Genomic DNA, 21173 nt, shown 5'->3' on the forward strand with positions numbered 1-21173 from the left:
TCTTTAGGTTTATCTCCACCTGCCCTCCCTCTTCCTCCACATCCTTTAAGAACCAGCCTCAAAACTGAGAGCTAGAAGTCATCTTATCTCTGCCCCAATACTAAATACTTTTACTGAACGTATTAAAGATCAAGGCAACTTTATTAAAAATAAGAGAATGCTTATCGGCTTTCAGGAGTCAGGAAGGCGGGTAGGATACACACCTAGTATGTAGCAAAGTCTCCCAACAGTGCTCCTACATGGCCATTATCTTATCTACTCTGTAAGAGTTTTACTACCTTTGCAAAAGTAAATATATTTAAGTGCAGCTTTTATGTGCAGTGTCAGGATTCTAAGACCACAAGTATTAACAAAGGGTAAGAAATAAACTGCTCTTCAAAGGCTCCTATGACACTTGAGGAAATACACAGTACTCCTCACACGGTCCTTCAAGAAATGTAAGACTCAGTTTAAGCTGCTTTAATCACTTCTAGCACAATGGGCAGATTAATATAGTTTAGTATTTCTAGTTAATTATGGTGAGTAACCTTTACAGAATTACCATTAAACCACAGTACTATGCCATTTAGATGGAAGCGAATTAATAAAGATGACAGCTAGGAGGTTATAAAATTCAAGCTTAGGCTTTTTTAAATATTTGTACAAAGGCAGATCAGTCTTAAATTCACACAAACATAATAGTTGGTTTTGCTGTCTTGGTTGCATAAATTTCGAAGAACGTAATTGTTTAGTACTTGAATTCACAGGCAAACAATGAAAAAAAACTCGATAAACCCTGGCCCACACGGGAAAACCCTCGAAGGTTCTAGTCCCAGACTTACTGAAGTCTCTGAAGGGCAGTAAGCTCAGTTTCCTACTGCTGCAAAGAAAGTTGTAGTTAAGTCTTTCACAAATGAAATCCAATTTTAAGGCAGTCTGAAACACTGCAGGTTTTTATTAGTGGGGGGGTATAAACTACTGGCAGTGGCAGCCCCGTGCTATTTACGGAGGGGAAGAGATGGACAGCAGAAGAGTTCCAGTACAGACTTGGTTTGGTTTTAACGCAAAAGGCCAGTGAAAGGGGACAGGGTGACTGAGCAGTGGCCTCATTCCCCTGCCTTTCGACGGCCCTACAATTACAGGAGAACCAGGCTGAGTCAGGGACCCAAACCCCACCCAAATCGAAGCCCGCTCAACGAGAGCGCCATGCTAGCTCACCGCGGGGAATAAGTCCCTGCCCACGGGCCTACAGCCGTTTCTCACTGTGAATTTTATAGGAGAAAGATCAAACAGCAATCAGTGCTTCACTGAACGCTGAAGAAAAAAGCCGTACATTTGAAAATCGGATGACAGCTCTTTCAGGGCTGCAACACAATGACAGCAGTTCAGAGCACCAACACCTCCTTCGCAGAACCCACAGCAGTAAGACCTACCGTGACACGAGGACTGTCAGGCTCCTGTGATCCCCTACGCAAAATATAAGCGGAGAAGAGAGTAAATTCCTTCCAGCCATTGAAACTTAACAGGGAAGAGTGCCTGCATTGCATATACATGGATAGAAGGATCTAATGCCCCAAAAGGGCAGAGAAGCTATGAAGGAAAATGGGTTTATTTGCAGATTCATCACATGCTGCCACCAGGAGCTTGCTGTCCTTCAGGGATAGTTATCACAAAATGAGCTTACTTACGTCCCATAGCCATTCTTGAAAGGATAAATTCTGTACAGCATCTCTGCAAGTGGGACTTCATTCCCAGGGTCACTTTGTCCCTTTTAACAAGAAAAGCTGGTCTCCCACTGACAACCGGCAGTTCTACGCTCTGGTTAAGAATACAGATTAGTGGAAAAACATTTTCCAGGGCATTAAGGAGTTCTTAAGTGCTTTGCACTCCTTTTTTCTCCCTTTCTGTAAAGAAAAGAAAAAGAAAATAAAAAAAAAGGGGGGGGGGGGGGTTCAAAACCGCATGGATGACAAACAGTCAAAGGTGAGGTGATTCTGGTACAGTCATTTAGGAAAAAAATTCAGTAGAAGAGTTAGGGACAGACTCCAGACTGCCCAGTGCTTCATCATACGGTCACTGCTTTACTGAAAAGGTTAGAGAGGGAAATATAGGGGTTTTTTGTACCTGCAAGGGGGGGATTTTCTTGTAGCAGTTTTAGTGACAATAGCTTTTTGAACCCTTAAAATATTCCCATTACGATCCAATATTAATGCACCCATGCCATTCTACAGAACTCTGTAAAATTTCACCAATACCTAGTATTTCTGTTAACTAGATTTGACCTGTCAGGACTTGACTGCTATGATTGAACAGACATGGGCCTGCTAAATTTAAATTCTGTTCTCTGTATCAGAGAAAGCTTCATTTTAAAAAAATGACATACTTCTATTTTCTTCTCTCAGAGACATGCAGACAGATTTTACCTGTAAGAATCCACAGACAGAAATATATTTTCCATTGAAACCACCAATTCGGAATAAATACTGAGCCAGGATCCCTTTGATCTCTAATTCCAGCATGAGTCACTGCAAGGACTAAACACATCTACTGTATTGAAGGGTAAAGGGGGATCCAATCCTACCATACATCACCACTTCCTTCAGCATCTGTTCTCTGTGTTAAGGAGCCATTGCAGAACAGTAAGTTTTCTTGCCCACATGAAGAGGACCAAGGTAATTCTTCCCTGGCATTCTTCGTTGTAGTACAGGGGCTGTGAGCGGTCATGTCTTTCCATCAATGTTGATCTCTGCTTACGTACACAAATCCCCCATGCATTTCAAAGCAAACAAAACTGGGTTTGTCATGCAGTGGCACGCCGGTGTATCGACAGCCGTGCGATACAGAACTTTATCTGGAGTTTACCTGTTCACAAAGGCTTTGTAACTTCTATTCAGATTTGTGAAACCATTTAAGACTGGGAAATCAAAACATTTGGCTTGTCCATAGCACCAAGAGATTTGTGAAGTTACATGGAATTTAGGCTCGGGCTTTAACACCAAGTTTTGCTTTCGATTGTATTTCAGTGCAAATTCAGAATAAATCCACTGAAATTAGCATCAGATTGAAGATTAAACTTGGAGCCCCATTACTAACGGTAGCAATGCAAGCCACCCATTTGATCACACGCAGCTAAAATCCTTCTCTAAAGCAATGCACGTTGGTGGTTTCCAGACAGAAAAAGCCAAAAAAGGGACAACTGAACATTTCTCCAGTGAGAACAAGCTCCAAAATGCAAAATGCAGCAGCGGGCTTATTTTTGAAGCCATGACACAGAAAGCAGACGTGACTAGGTTCAGTCCCAAGATCTACTTGGAAGGGGATTCAAATTAACAATCTTTTGGGGGAAGCGGGATACATCGAGTCCAGCAGAATGCTTCCAAATTGAGTCCAGTAACCACCAAGTCACATGTAGATGAGTTAGTGTGGAAATGCTTGAACAAAAGGCTGAAGAAATGCATCATCTGTGATTCACTTTCACACAGAAACAATGCAACTAGTCCATGTTCTGTGTCATTAACAAGCAGGACGCATCATTAATGGGCACAGAGCACCATTCTCTCCGAGCTCTCTTGATGCTCTCGTTATTGAAGTAGATCCAGAGGCAGAGTTGATGTCATTTTTGTACATGGATCAACACCACTCACAGCAAATAAAACAGAAGAGAAAGATTCCCACACATTTTAAGTTTTTTAAACAAACGCTAATAATTTCATTTTATAAGGCTTTTGAAACCAAGCGCCTTGTTAATCCCATCACGGTAAAAGTACGCGCCTCCCAGTTGCCACTTTCTGCAACGCTACCAGAAAAAGTCCCCGAATCGCTCCGACGTTCTCACAAAGATCTGGCACGACCTGTGCGATCCAGTGACACACCAGCAGGCATTCTTATATCCCCGTAGCTTTTTCCAAGCCGACTTTGAAGCAGAAAGATCTGATAAGAACTGTTGCTGGACTAGGCGACAGCCAGGGATTATGAACCACCATACACATTACTTACTTCTTTGGCATCAAAAACAAATCCCACCCTGCTAGATGACGACTCCTTAAGCAGCAGGCACGGGATCTCTAGGTCACTAACTACGGCCATTCACCTCTAACCCCAAACCAAGGCATTTTAGCAATATATTTGAAATTCAGTAATCTATCAGTGAGCCCAAGCTATCGCCGTGCTACAATGACCTTATTTTTGCCCCCTATTCTAAACATGTAATAAAGCGGAGGCAAGTTCCTCCACTTCAGGTCCAAGGGTGGGAGGTACACGCATAGAAACTTGAGAAAAACGCCACCAGGAGAACACGTGAAAGCAGCCGGCGAGCGCCCATACAAAGCGAAACCGGAGACAGCAAAACGTAGAAAACGCCCCACAGAAGCCAGGCGTATGTGGGGTAGAGCAGGACGGAGTCTGAAAACTGGTTTAGAAGCACAGCCGTGCACAGTACGATTTCCCTGTGCTTTGTTCACTCAGCAAGATCAGTTTTGTCCCGTTTATTAGCCTTTATTACTTATTAGTTCAGGGTTCTGGGAACAAGATAATGTTTTAGTTCGGAGTGGTCACAAGGCCGCAGAAGAGCTTCAGTTGGACTAAACGGCATACAGCTACATACCGTTAAGTTCTTAACTATTTTTAAAGACCAAGCTGGAAGAAATCTCTTCCCTTCTTGTACAAACAAAAAGGCTGGTCTTAAACATTAAGATGGAGACTTAAGCGGTAAAGAACAACATCCTGTGAATATTTCTAGCAAACTAAAAAAAAAAAAAATAAACTTAGTCACAGAAAAGAACCTGCAGGAAGCCAACGTAAGACCCGGCAGAGCATCACCACCAAACCTGAACCACAAAAAAGCAGCTCTTGAGCTGTACGTGGGTTCAGTGCTTTCTTTAGCTACAAGCCCAGCACTCAAACTGCATGACTGCAACGAAAGCCTATGATTACAGATGATGAAGAGCTAGAAATAACTTGTTTCTGTGTTTGTTTTCACCTCAGCTCTAAATTGCAAGGGTCTTCAGAGATTATTTGGGTTTAAGACCAGAGGTATTTGGGGGGGTTCGCTCCCAGACCTACTCCACGCTTAAGCTGTGCTCTGAAGGTCTGGGTTTTTGCCTTCAGAAAGTCCGAAGCTTCCCACCATGAGTCACAGGAGGAATGAAAAGGTAAATTCAAAATATACACAAAGTCCTGTGGTTCTCTTGCAACAGAGGGAGCTGTTCTTTGAAGAACACGGCACAGATCCTGCCCCAAGTTTCTCTGAAACTCTAACCACCACATGAGGTGGTGATTTTTCTCTCCACCACATCCAATCTGGTTCATCTGCGAATTCATTATTTTAATTAGAATTCAGAGTTAATAGTTAGCCAAAGATAAAGTTCAGAATAAATAGCTACTTTGCACTGCTAAGACAGGCATTTCAAATCAGCCATACCATATCTTAGCCCTCCCTGGTTGCTCCCATTACAAGCCAGTTTAAGTAAGGCACAACACAGATTTATCTACTTAAATATTTAACAAAGTACAGCCCCAATCCCACCGTGGAGCACTGTTAGAAAGCAGGATCAAAGGGGAACGTCCTCCTCTCCTTCCAAAACTTCTCCTACGTTACTACAACCCAGAAGTCCCAGTTTCTTGCTATACCACAGAAAAAAAGAAATAAATCGGAATTTGTTGGAGTGCTCCAGATATTCACGTATATCGTAAATGCCTGTCTTTGCAGCAGCATTTTAGAAGCAAAGATGGCATCATTTAAAGAAAAACGCCTGAGACCCAAACATTATTCTTACAGTGCTTAATTTGCACAGCTCCAAGCAGTACAGCTTTCCAACCCACAATTATAAGGGATGTATATTCTTGTTATACAGCCAAGTTTTTTCACATTAGACAATTTTATCCGTTCTTTACAAAGAAAACTTACATCCTCTCAGTGCAAGTAAAAAACTCTTTTCAAGACTGAGTCTCAGGTTTCACCAGAGCGAGCATTTAACATCAAACTTCACATCTTATAAGGGATATCCAAAAATCTCTAATACCAGGCTGCATGACTGCTTTGGAAGCAGTAAAGAACGCTAAATTTCAGTGAAAAGCCACATTGAAACATAACTACCCCTTTAAAACATAAAAAGAAAAGCAGAAATACCAGAATTTTACATATATATAAAAAAATATATGGTTTTACACAGAGACTGCATTATTACCAGCTCTGTAACCAATTGAAACACGGACAGAAGTCTAGCGTGCTGGTTACATTCTTCTATAGGGATAAAAAAATTATTTGTTTTTTATTGGGTCTATGCGTAACATTTGCATCTTGTTACCACTGATATTTTAGCTTTAAAAGTTTTCAGACATTCCTCCAGGGCTTATCTTAAGCACATTTTTATTAAGTTCCCTTCTTTAAAAAAAACAAGATCCAGTTAGTTTTGACGCGCATTGCCTCTGACAATGATAATCTTTGTCCTTTCCAGCTGCAGCACATTTCAGATAATCTCTTTTTCAAGTGGACTTTATTAATCTTCCAAATGAAATACCATCCTGAGGTAAAACAATTATTTCCAGTTCGACCCCTCGTAACAGTTAAGTCTCTGCTGGAAAAGACCACTAGCATCTGGCAGACTCCATATCGGCCCCAATTAAGAACAGTTTTGCAACCATAACATACAAATCTATTCAAGTGTTCAGACGAAAGCTCTCCACAGACAGAGCAGCAGCTAAAAGGAAAAAAAAGGAAGGGGGAGGAGAGGGAAGGCCCGCGGGAGGTTTCCGCCGAGTCAGCAGGCGCTCGCTGCCCACGAGCGGCCCTGCCCGCCGCTCGCACCTCCACGGGGGAGCTCCGCGCCGCCCCGGGGGCTGAGCCCCCCGCCCGACGGCGCCGCCGCTCGCGCGCCCGTCGCTCTCCCCGGCACGGCGGCCGGACGCGTCCCGCGCGCGCGGCCGCGCTGCCGCAGCAGGGCGGGGGCGGCCAGCGCTCAGCCCCCACGGGGCCGGCCGGGGGAGAAGCGGGTCCGTTCCCCCCGCCCGGAGCCAAGCGGGTTGAGCCGCCTGGCCGCGCGCGCACCGACAGAAACGGGGGGCACCCGCTTTCGCTCGCGGCGCCCGGAGCCCGGAGGGGACGGGGACGGGCAGTTAGGTGAGGACGTGCGGGGGTCACGTCCCCCGCCGCGCCTGAGGACGCGGGTTCTTCTTCCAAAGGACCTGAACGGACCTCAGCAACCCCCAGTCCCTCCCAGGGCAGCGGCACAGTCGCACGCCTGCAATTAAGCCCGCTCCCCGCCCCGAGGCTGGCGCCCCCCGGCCGGGGGGGCTGGATCCAACCTTCAAACCCCGGTCCCTTCACAACCCAAAACTGTCTAATCTCGCCTCAAAGGAGGTGAAGCGGTACGGTTCATTTCTCTTTTGCTGTCTAGAAAAAAACCACTTCACCTGGGTGTTTCGACTTACAGAACCTGGCACTTGCCTCCACTTTCAGGTAACTGGCCCTGAAAGTGGTTTTTTACTGAGCTAGTCTGACTGCAAAGAAAGTGGACGATTTTACCTTTTCTTTTTAAAAGGGTAGCAACGGATAAAAAGTTACAAGGGATTTGGAATCGGATCTATGGCCAAAAGCTCTTCTAAATGCTAGCACAGTTTGAAAAAAAACAAAAGAAAATGATTTTTAAGTTCATTTTTCCTGTAAATCTCCTCCAATTGCTAATTCCCACATCTGAAGTCATAATCCACAGTGTAAAATCATGATCGTTACTAAAAAAATATTGTAAGATTAAGACAACATGTTAAGTAGAAAAAGATTGACATTTATATACCATTTGTGTAAAATAACATGATCTGCGGGGGGGAAAAAAAAGCAATTTTGGTCTGAAATATCTGCTGGGCTCCTCGGGGGGACATTTTCCCATTTGTACTTCAGACACAAACAAAAACGTGAGAAAAATATGATCTAGGTGCTCTACTGAGGACGCACTCTAGTATTTTTTTAGACCTCAGAACTCCAAAGCAATTTCTCGCATTAGGATGCCCAAGAAAAATGATTTTGGGGGATGGAGTTGAATATATTTTCCTAAAACGAAGCCATTGGTAATCCCAGAAATTGCACAGACGGAATGTCATTGGGAAGAACATCTTGGACGATCTTCCATTATTATTTTTAAGCGTAGCAGTAAAGCTACCTTTAAAAGAAAGGAAACAAAAGGGATTATTTCCCCCCCGAATTCCACCGCTGCCTTTGTCAATGCCCAGGTCTCCACCACCAGCAGACACGCCACACCTGGGCTGGGTGTCTCTGAAACCACGGGTCCGCTCCAGCAGCGTCCCCTGACCGAGCAGCGTCACCACCTGCCTGCTGCTTGCCCGGTGGCCAAACGTTTCCAAGCAGAGGCATTTGCTAGCTGTGCCCTCCTTAATCAAGTGGTCATCCTGGGAAGGAAAAAAAGCCTCCATTGTTTTAGGAGATAAATGCATCGCTGTCTGCTTAAGCGCTCTTGCGCATCGAGTTGCTGGCTTATTGGTCAGGTTACAAGGCCCCCTTGCTTCAAAAAGGCTACTGGGTTCTGCTGGTTCTCGCGCTGAGCAAAGGGTTATTTTCTTGGTGTGAAACAACCACCACCACAGCGTACAAACCACAACACATCTAGCAAACACGGCGTTTCCATGCTGGAGCAGCGCCATTTCGAAGGACCACCTCCCCGCGAGGCAAGGGGCTGCAGGCCGCTCTGTTCATAAAGACGGGCGCATCTGTGCAAGATCCCAAGTCTGCGTTAGAACCATGTGCTCGCGCCTCGCTTTCCGCGGGCCCTAACAGCACCCTCAGGAGACAGGCACAAGGCTTATTTTCCACTTGGAGCTCATTTCCCTAAATAAAACTCGATCATCAAAGGGTTCACAGCAAGATAAGGTAAACCCAAAGTGCATATTTATATACACGTACGTACACGCAAACGTGCCAGGACAGAGAATCCCTTCCCTGCAAAAACAAACAAGAAAACATTGGTACCAATCCTTACAGGATTGCTGACAAACACTGCAACACCCCATTAGCTCATGATAATGAAATCAAATTGACTAATCTACTCTGACTGCGAGAATTAAATTTAAAACAGCACAGTATTACTCCGTAAGCATGCAAAAGTGTGCTCAAGGCCACAAATGAAAAAGCCAATCTACCCCAAAAGAGCTTAACGTGCAGTGCCCATCCGATCAGTGAAGGTCACACAAGAGTGGAATAATCATTCCAATTACATAGTAATGAACGTACCATAAAAGACACACTGCAGATGTAATACTCGTGTGATACGTGTTGATATGTATTAATCAAATTTTAGTTTCAAGCATCAGGAGAAAAACCTGTTTCAAGAGCAGGAAGGGTGGTGAGAATAAGATTTGCGATTGCCTGCAAAGAGGTCCCCTTTGCTCCATTGAATTTATTTGGTTTATGCAATCCCCACGAGCGTGCAAGCACCCACACCTGAATACAGCCTCTGGGGTGAAAACGTGCTGTACAAGCAAGTGAAAGCAGAATAGACAGAATCAACTATGTATCAATAGAAAGACTGCACTTAAATGGCCCCCAAGTCTCCTCTTCCCCAAGAAAAAAAAAAGAAAAAAATCACATATCCATTAAAAAGAAGAAGTATCCCCAGCTTTTGGCAACACAACCCACACCCAACACATCCTCCTTAACCAAGCCACCACCAAGCGCAACTTCCTCTGAAGCACCGCTGCTCCCATCTCCTTGGTACCAACCATAAAAACAAAAACAACCCGTGCCATGATGGCATCTGCTATTCTAGACTGAAAAAAGAGGTCAACTTCTTTTCCCATCCAGACTCAGTAGCTGCTCCAGCCACAAAGTACAGAGCAATCAAGCACACAAGCTTTAAGAAGATGCACTGAAAGTAGACGGTACTTTAGTTAACAAAGAGGCCAGAAATTACTACTTGAACAGCATATGCCTGCCTATAAAACCTCTCTAAACCCAGTTAATTCACAAGAGGAGGTCTGTTATAAAAGCTGATGACTAGAGGTATGCAAAGAGCACACTGCAGTCCTGTTACCCTGGACAGAAGAAATTCAGCTACGCTTCATAGGCCACAGAGCCGAGAAATGCCGGCTGCCTCCAAAAAAAAAAAAAGAAAGGATTAAATTTGTTCTGCAGAAAAAAAAAAATGCAAGGCTGGGAAAGGACAAAATGCATTTTAAGCCTAAAGATGACAAAACTCCAAAACGGGAGTGCCCAGGCCAGCCCCAGAGGACAGGCAGCTCGTCAGACAATGCAGGAATCTCCCTGCAGAATCCCAACTACCTTTTTTTTTTCCTCTGGCCTCCATCTCTGCCACAGCGACGTTGGGCCGGCAAATACAGCAAACCGAAGGGAACGCTATCCGCTATCCATCACCGGGGGAGAGAACACCGGTTAAAAACCCAGGGCTTCCCCACAGGCTAAGAGAAACCTCCAGATTACCAGGGTTTACATAGGCTGTCCTTAGGGCTTTTGTTTTGACTAATTCAGAGGAACATCTTGGAGTGCAAACCTTCCCCTGCAGTATTTGCAACCCAAATATTGCAGCACTGAGCTAATTTCGGAGAGCTGGCACACCAAATCGACTACTGGAGTGATTAGTCCAGAAAATGAAGGCAAGCTAAATTTAGGAATAACTATGCAATGCAATATTAATAACAGATTATTTCCCTTCTCCAAAAAGGATTTATTTTAATTGTTTTTTTAACTCAAGCTGACAATGCTCCTTTTCAAGATCAAGGCTCTCCAGCCTCCCAGGGAAGGACCCTACAATCTCCCGGCCACCAAGCTGAGGTGCAACCCCCCCCCCGAGGAAGAGCCTCCCCAAACCCACGGGAGCATCCTCCCCGGGGAGGGATCCCTGGGGTGGGGGCAGGCCTGTCCCCGTGTCCCCAGGGCTCTCCCCACGCTCCCCAAATGCCTCCTCCGCCCCAAGGAGGGACTCGCCCGCTTCCCCGCACTGCAGGAGCCGGCGGCCCGCATCCCCCCCTCCCGCAGGCTCAGGCCCCCCCAGCCGCTCACTTTCTCTTGTACTCATCCCGCTCCCGCTTGACTTTGGCCAGCACGTTGTAGAGGGCGCGGATCTCGGGGGTGATGGTGTCGATCTGTACCCCGACGCCGTCCGGATGGATCCAGGAGACACCGGGCCCCTGCACCGTCTCCAGCCCGCCGCCGCCGGTACGCCGCACCTGGGTGTAGCTCCAGATGGTGCCGGGCAAACGGCTGTAGTGGGGCGGCGAGGCGAGGGGAGCGGCGGCCAGCCCGTGGCCGGGGCCCGGCGGCGGCAGCAGCGGGGGGGCACCGGCGTCGGTCTGCACGGCCTGGTCGCGGGAGAAGGTCTTGTAGCGCAGGCGGCGGTCGCGCTCGCTCTGCTGGGCCGCCAGCTGCTTCTCCAGCAGCCGGTTGCGCCGCTCCAGCTCGTGGACCTTGGCCAGGAAGCAGCGGAACCGCACGTTCAGCCCCTTCAGCAGGTGGATGTTGGAGCCCAGGTCGTTACGAAGCGCCGCCGTTACCGGCGGGCCCCCCGCCGCCGCCGCCGCCGCCGCTGCCGGGCCGCCGCCACCGCCGGGCCCCAGCGGGCAGGAGGCGGCCGCCGCGCCGGGGGAGAAGGCGCGGGCCATCTCCCCGAAGAGCAGCGAGTTCATCGCCCGGCGGCCGCCTCAGCCCCGAGGCGAGGTGGGGGGGCTGCGGCCGGAAGCGGCGGTTCAACGGTCGCCGCGGCTGAGGCGGAGTGACCCTCGGGGAGCGCGCGGGCCGCTAACGGCCGCCGGGGCGGGCGCCGAGGAGAGAAGGGAGAACCGGTGCCGGTACCGCCGCCGCCTCCCCGCGCTCCTGCGGCTGCCGCCGCCGCTGCCCGGGCACTGAGCGGCCGCCGGCGCGGGGCGGGCCCGGCTCCGCCTCGCCGCGCCCCCGGCTGCGGGCAGCGCTGCCGCCAGGCCGCGCCCCTTCCCCGCAGCCACGCCCCTTCCCCGTAGCCACGCCCCAGCCCCCGCCTCCTCCCTCCAGCCACGCCCCCGCGGTGCCGCATGTGCGCGGCGGGTCCCGCCACGTGTCCCCGGCGAGGCCTCGGGGGGGGGAATTGGGGAGGGGGTGGTTTGGGGGGGGGGGTGACCGGGTCCAGCAGCAGCTCCCGACCCCTCAGCGTGCCCCCACGTCAGCTGGGCAGTGTAAACTACCTGAGCAAGCGTCGCTCCGCCCGTGAGTGCCCCCCCCCGCCTTTGTATCGCTGCTTTTGGCTCCCGGGAGATCACCTGGTTGATAAGATTAAATTAGGAGGGGTGAATTTTGTTATCCGAATGCGGAGTCCTGCCTAAGTGCTAAATAACGTTGATATTATAATAATTAAGTTATTAAATAAGCGTTTCCCAACCGCTGCTCCTGGACCTCTGAGCCACTCGGCAATCAAAGGATATTGTTTAATTGAATTATGTGATTACTCTGTTGCAGTGCCACGGATCGGAACGATGCTTCGTGAGCAAGCAAAGTGCACGGAAAACTCTCAGTAACGCTGGTGTGAAGCTGTAGTAACGCCATTTGCTCAAACAGTTTTTGAAATCAAAATACGGTGCTTTGCCAGGTAATATTTATATTAAAATACACAGGCAATATTTATATTAAACTACAGGGGCAGCAGAATCCACTTGCTGAAACTCCATCAGCACCTGCAAGCCGCGCTCAGCACCGTCACCGAAGGGCTCTGTAACGTGTTACAAGCCTGTGTTTTCCCAGCACCTCCTGGAAAAAAAAATAAACGTACTGGGTGGAGGCACTTCATTAAAAAGGTGACTCAAAGAAACACCTGAAAAGATTATCTCTCCTGAGCACAAAAACACGTTAGCCTCAGTTTATGTAGACTGTAACCTGTGTTCATTGCTGAGGTTACGGGAAAACACCTTTAATACCTCGGTCGTCAGGGCACGGCTGTAAGTGCTGATGTCGGGTACCGTCGATGCATCGAACAGAGCCCTCTTTAAAGAAAAAAACTGCAGCTCACTGGGAAACGTTTCCACGACGTGTACCCCCCCGCAGATTTACAGCAATACTTGCAAAGTGCAAGAATAGACTAAAACTGCCAATAATAAGGTGATTATCAGGGGCAGAAGCCAAGCAAGAGCAGGTTTCTCCCAGATCTGAGTAATTTGCCATTTTTTAGGCACACAGCACCCTCGCTGGCAGGCAGTGATGCTGGGAAGAGCCGGGTCATTTCAGGAACTGCCGAAACCGCGTGGTCAACAGCTGGGAAAATCCTGTTGAACAAGAGATATTTTATTTTTTCCCTTAAGGAAGCAGGAAAACATCAGATAAACCGGCCAGTTAATTAATGCTTTTGTACCTGCCCGGTGAGATGATGCATACCGTGATTGCTCGTTAGGCAGCACCCATCGCCACAGCGGTGAGGACGGATTCACCAGGGTGATCCAAAGGTCGTTAAATCAATGAGTCTTTTTCCTAATGGGCTTTGGCTCATCTCCGGGATGCGTACAGTCACCATCAGCATCCCGCTCCGCCGCCGGGCTACGGTTTCATTCCAGCCCCTGAAAGAGAATCGCAAACAATTAATTAGGGTTAGGCTCAAAGAAATGGGAGTCCCTCTTCCACGAGGGCTCCTGCGACCGCGGAGCTGACCCGCTGCCACCGACGGCGTGCCGAGCAGCCGCCGTCCGGCACGTGGGATACCCCACGGCGGCTGGGGACATTCCGTAGGGATTCCTCCGATTCCTGCCGTGGAAAGCTCTCCGCTGCCTGCCAATTGCAGATATAAATAATGAAGCACTGATTAGCCCTTTCCTATTTGGACAGGGAGGAAAAGGGACGGGAAGTAGTGCTATTTCTGAACGCAGAAACTATCCGGCAATTAAATAACGGTGACCACCCCTAGCGATGCTAATAATAACGCACTGGATTTATTCTGGCTCTCAGTTGCTTCACCCAAATGTGGGCTGGAGCGGGCCTGAGGAATCTGATTTGGATTTGATTTTTACGCCCATTTGTACCTTGGCTTTGTTAGCATCCTTCACTCACAAACCTCAGTGACTGTTTCAGGACTGCTCTCTCCATCTGCTTAGGGTTTTTTTGATATTAATTTTCCTGGGTTTGGTTATACATTGGAGCTTTGTTAGTCTGACACTCGTGGAAAGTTGTTGTTTCCTTGGGTCTGTCTTCCTTCAAAATAACCATTTTTCAGCCAGACCAAACCCGAGCCAGCAGCCTCGCCAGCGGACGCGTGCTGCTACAGCCCATACACGATGCTCCCCCGGGCCGACGCGGATCGCCACTGAGTTACGGTTTGCGTATTTGAATAAATCCCCCTCTAAACCAAAGAAGCAAAAATCCTTTGGCTTAACGTCCGTAAAATCCCCAGTCCTTGAAAACGCCCAACTCAATAACCTCAGCGGGAAGAGGGGACCCCGCCTCGGCTCCGACTTTCCAGCATCACGGTGAAGCAGCGTCTCCTCCAAAGCCCCCGGCGACCTGCAGCATCCCTCCCTCATCCCCCTTCCTATTCCCTCGGGCTGCGGCAACCACCCGAGCCTGCTCTTCACCCACCTCAGAGATGGAAAAGGGTGATTTATTCACCCGGACTTGCAGTCACAAGAGGTGGCTTCTTTCTGAGGCTGCCATTTAACAACCAGCAAGCTTCAGTTGTTAAACTGGGATTAGCATCGCTCACCTGGGGCTCTTACCCTTGCACTGCAGTTTGCTGCCCGAATAAGGGCATTTGGGCAAACCAGGCTGCTGAAATAAGTGGAGTTTTTAACAGTGTCTTCCCCCAAAATGGTTGGTTTTTAACCCAGGCCCATGTGATGGTGCCTGAGCACCAGCGGGGCGAAGGGATCAGCAGCTGACGGGTTGCCGCGACGAGCCCTGCCGCATCCCGGCTGCATTTTCAGCCTGCAAAGCGTTTCCCACTCCAGCCGGCCCCTTTCCCCGCACGCTCCCGTGGGGCTGCTGCTTGAGAAATCAGAGCAGAAACCACCCCTGCCTGCCCGTGCCCTGCAACAGCAAGAATGCGCCGGCTGCCCCGCTGACTCCTGCGGTGACTCAGACCCCGAACGCACCCGGTCGTTGCATGAAGACACGAAGGCTGCGCCTCTTTGCACATCGCCGAGGTGTCGCTCGGTGGAGAAAGGGCCGGGTTAGTCACCGGGGTTATCGTTTCAAGCCGTATAAGGGAAGCCCTTGGATCGTGTCGGGAATTGCATCGGTCACCACGTCACGCTGAGGAACCAGAAAGTATTTGGCAGGTTGGCTGCTGTCGATAGTGCAGGAGGAATGAGTTACATCAGCAGTTACAAAACCAGAATTTTTTCCTCCCTGAAGGTTCCTTGTTGCCTTTAAAGGAGGTTTCTCCTCCTCAAACAGTCGGTTTTTCCCCCATATGTTTTCTACCAGTTCTATCAGTTCATGTGAAATAGGAGCTGCTGCTTAAATCCAGCACCTTCTCCCATTGCAGGTCTGTTCCTTTGCTCCAGTTGCTTTTTTGGAGGTAAAAGTCTCATTTTGCCACGTTTGGGGGTTTTATGTGCATCAGCACCTCAAAGCAGAGCTCAGCAGCAGAAAGGGATGCGGCCAAAGAGCTACATTTGTCCTCAGCCCATCAGCAGAGAATTGGGGATGCGAAGGATGGCCCCGGGCTGGTTGACTTCAGGACATCCCTCGTCCCCTCTCACCTGGGCTGGGGCTGATCTTCTCTATGGAGATCATGTAAATATTTTGGAAACAAAAGCTTCTGCACCAGGTTCAACCCAAAAAGGTGGGTGAACTCAGGAGAGAGGGATGCAGCAAGAGATAAAGATGCTGAGAGCGACTGCGTAGCATCCACTAACTTGAAGTGGTTGAGACATGCTGTAGTATTTCCTTGGAGACTGTGGCAATATTCATTGCTTCCTTAGTAACCAAATATTTGCATCTGTATTGAGTATAGCAGCAAATATGCATTGATAAGCCCGTACAGGCCGCCGCAGGTGTGTTTTAGGACACAGTGATTGCTTTGGCAGCTCGTTGAGGATAATTGCAGGATGCTGCATCATTAATTTGTGCATGCCCAAGTGTACAGTTTCAATTCCATCGGTGCTAAGCTTTTCATTCTGCAGGTAGCAGGTAGACCCTGGCCTGATTAATTTAAATGTGGAACAACTTTCAAAGAATTTTTGTCTTTTGGGAAAAGATACGATATGATATGATTTCTTTTTTGCTGTTCCTCCACACTTCGTAACCCGCGCTGGGCTCAGCGATGGGTTGAGCAGCAGTCAAAGCTCAGCGCACAGAAGATGGGTAAGTTGAATTGGGATATATTTTCAGCTCCCTATCTAAATCTCTCTCCCAGAAGCCATTAGCTGCGTATTTTCAGTCCTTTTTTTGTGTGTTTTTTAGCCTGTCGTGTTTTGCATGACGCAGGATGAAGACAAGCTTCCTGGTGGGAGCTGGTGATGGGAGTACTGGACGTGGCTGGCTCGGGCACCCCGCTCTGCTCCGGGGCTGGGTTTCCTCCGAGCGTCCCGCTCCCTGGGCAGGCGTTTCTTGCCTCCCCCCCTTCTCCACTGCCATGGGACAACGGGGTCTGCCATATAGAGGGGATCCTGTTTGCTATCGCACCCTGGACCACTCCAGCCCTCCGCCTCCACCCTGAACCCGCAGGGATGCTCGTGGCGGCCGCAAGAATACTTGGCGTCAGCGGCGTGAGTCAATGAGCCGAGGCTTTCGGAGCAGCTCCCCTCTTGGATTTCGCCATGTCCTGGGGTGTTTCTGAGGGAGAGGTCCTTGGGTGGAGCGCCTTGACAGCTAGACACCCAGTTTTCAGTGATTCCCAGCCCATAACGCAGCCCGGTGGCCTATGGCTGGTAAATACCTTTCCACTGCACCAGCTGATGCAGTCACCGAGCTTGTTATATCAAAACTGCTGTAGCAGGCAAAATACAGACCGAGGGAAAAGAAATATTAATGACCTGGCACTCGGGAGACATGCCTTTAATGTCTGATCTCATCATTTGGGAATTAGTTTTTTGTCATCAAATACTAGGAATAATTAAAGGATGGTGCTGGGTTTAGAACGCGCTCATATTTGTTCATTAAATAAGATTAAAAAAAAATGGCCTGGGAGAAGCTGCAGGGATTAAACGCGCGAAGAACGGCTCGTGGGGTGTCCCGACACGCAGATGCCCAGCCGCCCGGACGATGGGCAAGCACCAACCCCAGCAAACAGATAACCAGAGGCACCAACGCAACGCATCATCACAAAGACCCATCAGGGGCTGAAAATGAGATTTTATCAGCCGGGCACACGTGCTGTCCTAGGGCGCTGGTTTTGGCGTTCATTGCTACCCCGGGCTGTAATTTGTGTCCAAGGCCCAGAGGACTTCAGCCTCTGCAGGAGCATCCCGAGCCCTTTCCCATCCCCATTTTCCCATCTGCAGGGTGAGGACAGCACGCACTTACCCAGGGTTACTGAGGTCCTGTTGCCACAACACTTGGGAAAGAACAAGCACTAAGCGGGATTATTATTAATAACAGTAATTATTGAGGTTATCATCATTATGGTGAAGATCTTTACATCTAAACGATTCGAGCCCCACAGCCCATTAATAAGCAGGTATCCCTGGCTGCCCTGCCCTCCGCCTCCTTCCCCAAATTAAAGCATCTCCTTTGTCTTCTCCAGCCCTCACCGCTTCCCCACGGTGGGGAAAGACGCAAAAGATGCCGGACCCGACGTGGCTGGCAAGACCAGCCAATACTAAACGTGACGTTCTTGATATTTCTAGATTTTTTTTTTTAAAAAGCCCAGCCTCTCTTCATATATCAAAGCTGAACTTAAACCACAAGCAGCTCAATTTTTGCAATTTCAGCTTAATGTACGCCCTTCTCTCTACCCTACACCTTCCCCAGTGGAGAAAGGCTGTAGGGAGGGCGTTATCCCGCTTCTCCAGTGGCATGAGACCAATGCAAAAAAAATATCAATGCTTTCCCCCTGCGGAGCAGGTCGGGGTTAATGGCAGCGGCCACTAAAGCAGACCTGGGCTCCCCACATTGAAACCGTTTCTCCTGCGGCTCCGGGGCCCCCCTGGACATCTGCAGGTCCCCGAGGACTTGCTGCAGGGTTGCGCCAGGTTTGGCTGGGGTTCGCCCACAGCTCAGGCTCGGTTATGATTCACCTAAAAGTGGTTCATATTTTGCAAGGGACGGGAGCAGGCTGAGTCAGGCAGAGGAGTATTGGGGCGGTGGCACATTTCCAGAAGGAAACCCCTGCTTTTTTGGGGTGGGAAATCCATCGCGAGGTGCCTGATGCTCCCGGGGTGATGTAGGAAGGGGCAGGAGAGCTCTGCGGCACCCGGCTGCGCGAATTAGGCAACGGGGAACGTGTCTGATCCCTCCCGGGTCCGTGGCAAGAGTGGGACGAAGGGAAAAATCATTGTGGGGCAGGAGAGGAGGTTTGGAGAGAGGTTGTAACATCTGGGACCTGTAGTGACAGAACCGGGATGCAGGAACAGCACCGAGCATGGGATTATCCTGCTCTAGTAAAAGCTTAATAAGCACTGTGAAAATACGTAAAATCTTTCAAGAGGCAGCGGCCGGACCTCTTTATATACCTCAGCGGGCTGAAAGCCACGCTCCCCATCCCGGTCTCTGGGGATGCTGCCTTTTGGGGGGGCGATGCCTGGGAGCCCCTAACCTGCCTCAGGTCTCAGTATTAAAATGCAGCGCAAGGGCTTCCCCTCGACACGTCATTTGCACCATTTTATTTTTAATTTTAGCTAAACAGCACCTCATCCTACCAGCACGTTCCCCTTTGGGAGGGGGAGAGGGACCTCTGCCGATCTCTGGGGTTTTGATAAAAGGGATGGAGCCAGCGGTTCCTCCCCGAGCTGAGCAGTCGATGTGAACCAGCGGGATCAATCCTGCCAAAAAAATCCACAAATGGGGGTTTAGCCATTATTTTTTTCCCTCTTGGAAGCCAGCAAGGGAGTAATTGTTCCTGGAGGTTCAGGCAGTTGCGGCTGGCTTCTCCCAGCAACTTCATGTACCTGGGGGGGGGACATCCCTACAGTGATTTTGTACTTAATTAGCCCAAGCATCTTTTCCAGCGGTCCTTGCAAGCTGCGCGGCTTGTTTTTCTCCATGCCCTCGATTCTGTACGCGTGAGTTGTGAATCATCCCTGCTTGGGGTGATAACGTGGCCGGGCTGCGCACCAGCCATGTGCAGCAAACAAGTCAAGGCCAATCTTGATTTTCTTACCCGGCGGCAGGCAGGGAGCAGAACGGGACCCAAGGGAGGGCTTCTAAATAAGTTCACAGAGACCACGGGAGGTCTCCCGAGATGCGCTGGGAAAGCTGCTCCTCGGGCTGGCAGGGTGGCCGTTCTCCGGAGCAGCTAAAAACTTGCCTGGTTTCCCTTGTGAATTTAAAGGCAATTTGGGAACCTGGACTTGGTGCTTTTTGTACTCATTTATGTCACTTACCTGCTTGGAGGATGTCTGATCCAGTCCTCGAGCTTGATGGGGCACAAATCGGTAAGGAATAAGCCTCGAACTCAAAACAGGGCTGGCCTGAAAGGCAAGGCGGAGGCAGGAAGGGAATTTTGCAGAAGATCTGCTTTATTGTCAAAGGCAGACGGCAAAGCCGGCGCGACGGTGCCCGCTGTTTGCATAGCGGGCGCTGCAAAGGTTTTGCTCACCGCGTGCTGAAAGCGGTTATTCCTGCAGCGGAGACAGAAAGGGCCGGGCTGGCGGAGCCTGGTGTGATCTTCCTGGAGGAAAAGGTGCTCAACGGCCAAAATAAGCACATGGGACTCGATACAGGTTCGCGCAGGCAAGGGACGGTGCCGGTGCAGTGTCCATGCCGTGGCTGGCGATGCTGAGAGCAAGACGGGAGAAGACGAGGTTTGCAGAGCTGAGGAGGGGGGACTGATAATTCAGCTAACGATGCTGCAGCAACAGGGACAGTCCAGCCCTATGCTGGGCCCTTCAGATGAGCAAACTGGGGGTCTTTCCCTGGGAATTAGCTGCCCAGCACAGAGAAAAGCCTCTGTACTTCCCAGAGCCAGCGGTTCGGGCACCTCCAGAGGCATTTTGGTAAAATAAAAACATCAAACCCTGTTTCAGAAAACATGACGCAAACTTTTCTGCCAGGGTAAGCGCAAGCCCCGCCGTAGGAGCTGTTTTCATGTGGTTCAGCGGTCAGTGGCACATGTCTGGTGTCTCGCTTCTTTGCTGTAGGCTCCTTGAGCAACGTCTCGGCATCGCCTTGGCAGAAACTGGTAATGGTTTTGTATGAAAGGGTTTTTTGCTGTTTAATACCAAGGTAGCCTTTGGTACAGTGTGCACTCACACATAGTAAGGCTCCCCAAAAACTTTGGACAAAGGGAAAAGTGGCTTCTTGCTCCAAATTTCTGCGTTGGAGACTGCAACCCTGAGATGTACCCACATAATCCACTACGGTACCACGGTCTTGCTGAATGCACGTGATCCGAGCGTCCTTGCCCTGCCTGAAAAACAAGCCGCACGGCCGCATGTCCAGGGAGATAAATCACTTTTCCTGCATCGGAAAAAGTCCAGGGACTCCTTTATGGCATTAAAACATCGCAGCTCACAGTGTGTTTATGCTCAGCAGCTCTAATCCCACCGTTTGTTTGAAAATACTTCCAGGCAATTGCAGTAAGAGACAAAACACAGGAGAGAAACTTGGATGGAGAGCTAGTCGGAAGCATTGGTAGCGGGGCAGGGAGGAGCGGGAGGAAGGCTCCCCGTCCTGGCGGGACAGCTGTCAGAAAAAGCACCCAGCCATGCAAAGCTTCCAGAAGGACGTTTGCCTGGCTTGAAAAAGGGAATTACGAAGGGAGGAGGCAGCAGGACAAAGGAAACCATCATGAAATACAAGGGGGAAGGTCAAGGGCTCCCCATCTTTACAGAACAACCTGGGTGCCAGGCGGTTTTGTTCGGGTACCACCTGCCCGGCTTTGCGGGATCGCAGCAAATGCATTCGGGCTCACCGGGGCCTTTTTACCTGCAGCAGGCACAAGAGCCCGGCGCGTCCCTGCCGAAACTGGTGCCTGGGGCAGGGCTGGGTACTTTGTTCTCCCTGGGAGGTGTCGCTCACAAGATTAATTAATAAACAATCACCGGAGCTTGACCCCTGTGAACAGCCATCACAAGGATGTCAGGCATCTCGGGGAAGCTCTCGCCCATGAAGTCAGGTTCAA

General features: G+C 49.6%; 2 protein-coding genes across 4 annotated transcripts in view; both read right to left on the reverse strand.

Annotated features, from left to right (window-relative positions):
- The window catches only part of IFFO2 (intermediate filament family orphan 2), a 43056-nt gene extending 31278 nt beyond the window's left edge, over positions 1–11778 (reverse strand). Inside the window, exon 1 of the mRNA XM_075172594.1 lies at positions 11003–11778. Coding sequence (XP_075028695.1) covers positions 11003–11625 — 623 coding nt within the window. The 5' untranslated portion in view covers positions 11626–11778. The remainder of the gene's footprint in view (positions 1–11002) is intronic.
- A 1450-nt stretch (positions 11779–13228) lies between these two features.
- UBR4 (ubiquitin protein ligase E3 component n-recognin 4) overlaps positions 13229–21173 on the reverse strand; it is an 89185-nt gene continuing 81240 nt past the window's right edge. For all 3 annotated transcript variants that reach the window (XM_075172585.1, XM_075172584.1, XM_075172583.1), the window contains exons 106-109: positions 19650–19828; positions 18741–19521; positions 15040–15199; positions 13229–13515 (exon numbers count right to left, since the gene is read on the reverse strand). In XM_075172585.1, coding sequence (XP_075028686.1) covers positions 19255–19521; positions 19650–19828 — 446 coding nt within the window. In that variant the 3' untranslated portion in view covers positions 13229–13515; positions 15040–15199; positions 18741–19254. The remainder of the gene's footprint in view (positions 13516–15039; positions 15200–18740; positions 19522–19649; positions 19829–21173) is intronic.

Source organism: Calonectris borealis, chromosome 23, assembly GCF_964195595.1.
Source record: "Calonectris borealis chromosome 23, bCalBor7.hap1.2, whole genome shotgun sequence".
NCBI lineage: Eukaryota > Metazoa > Chordata > Aves > Procellariiformes > Procellariidae > Calonectris > Calonectris borealis.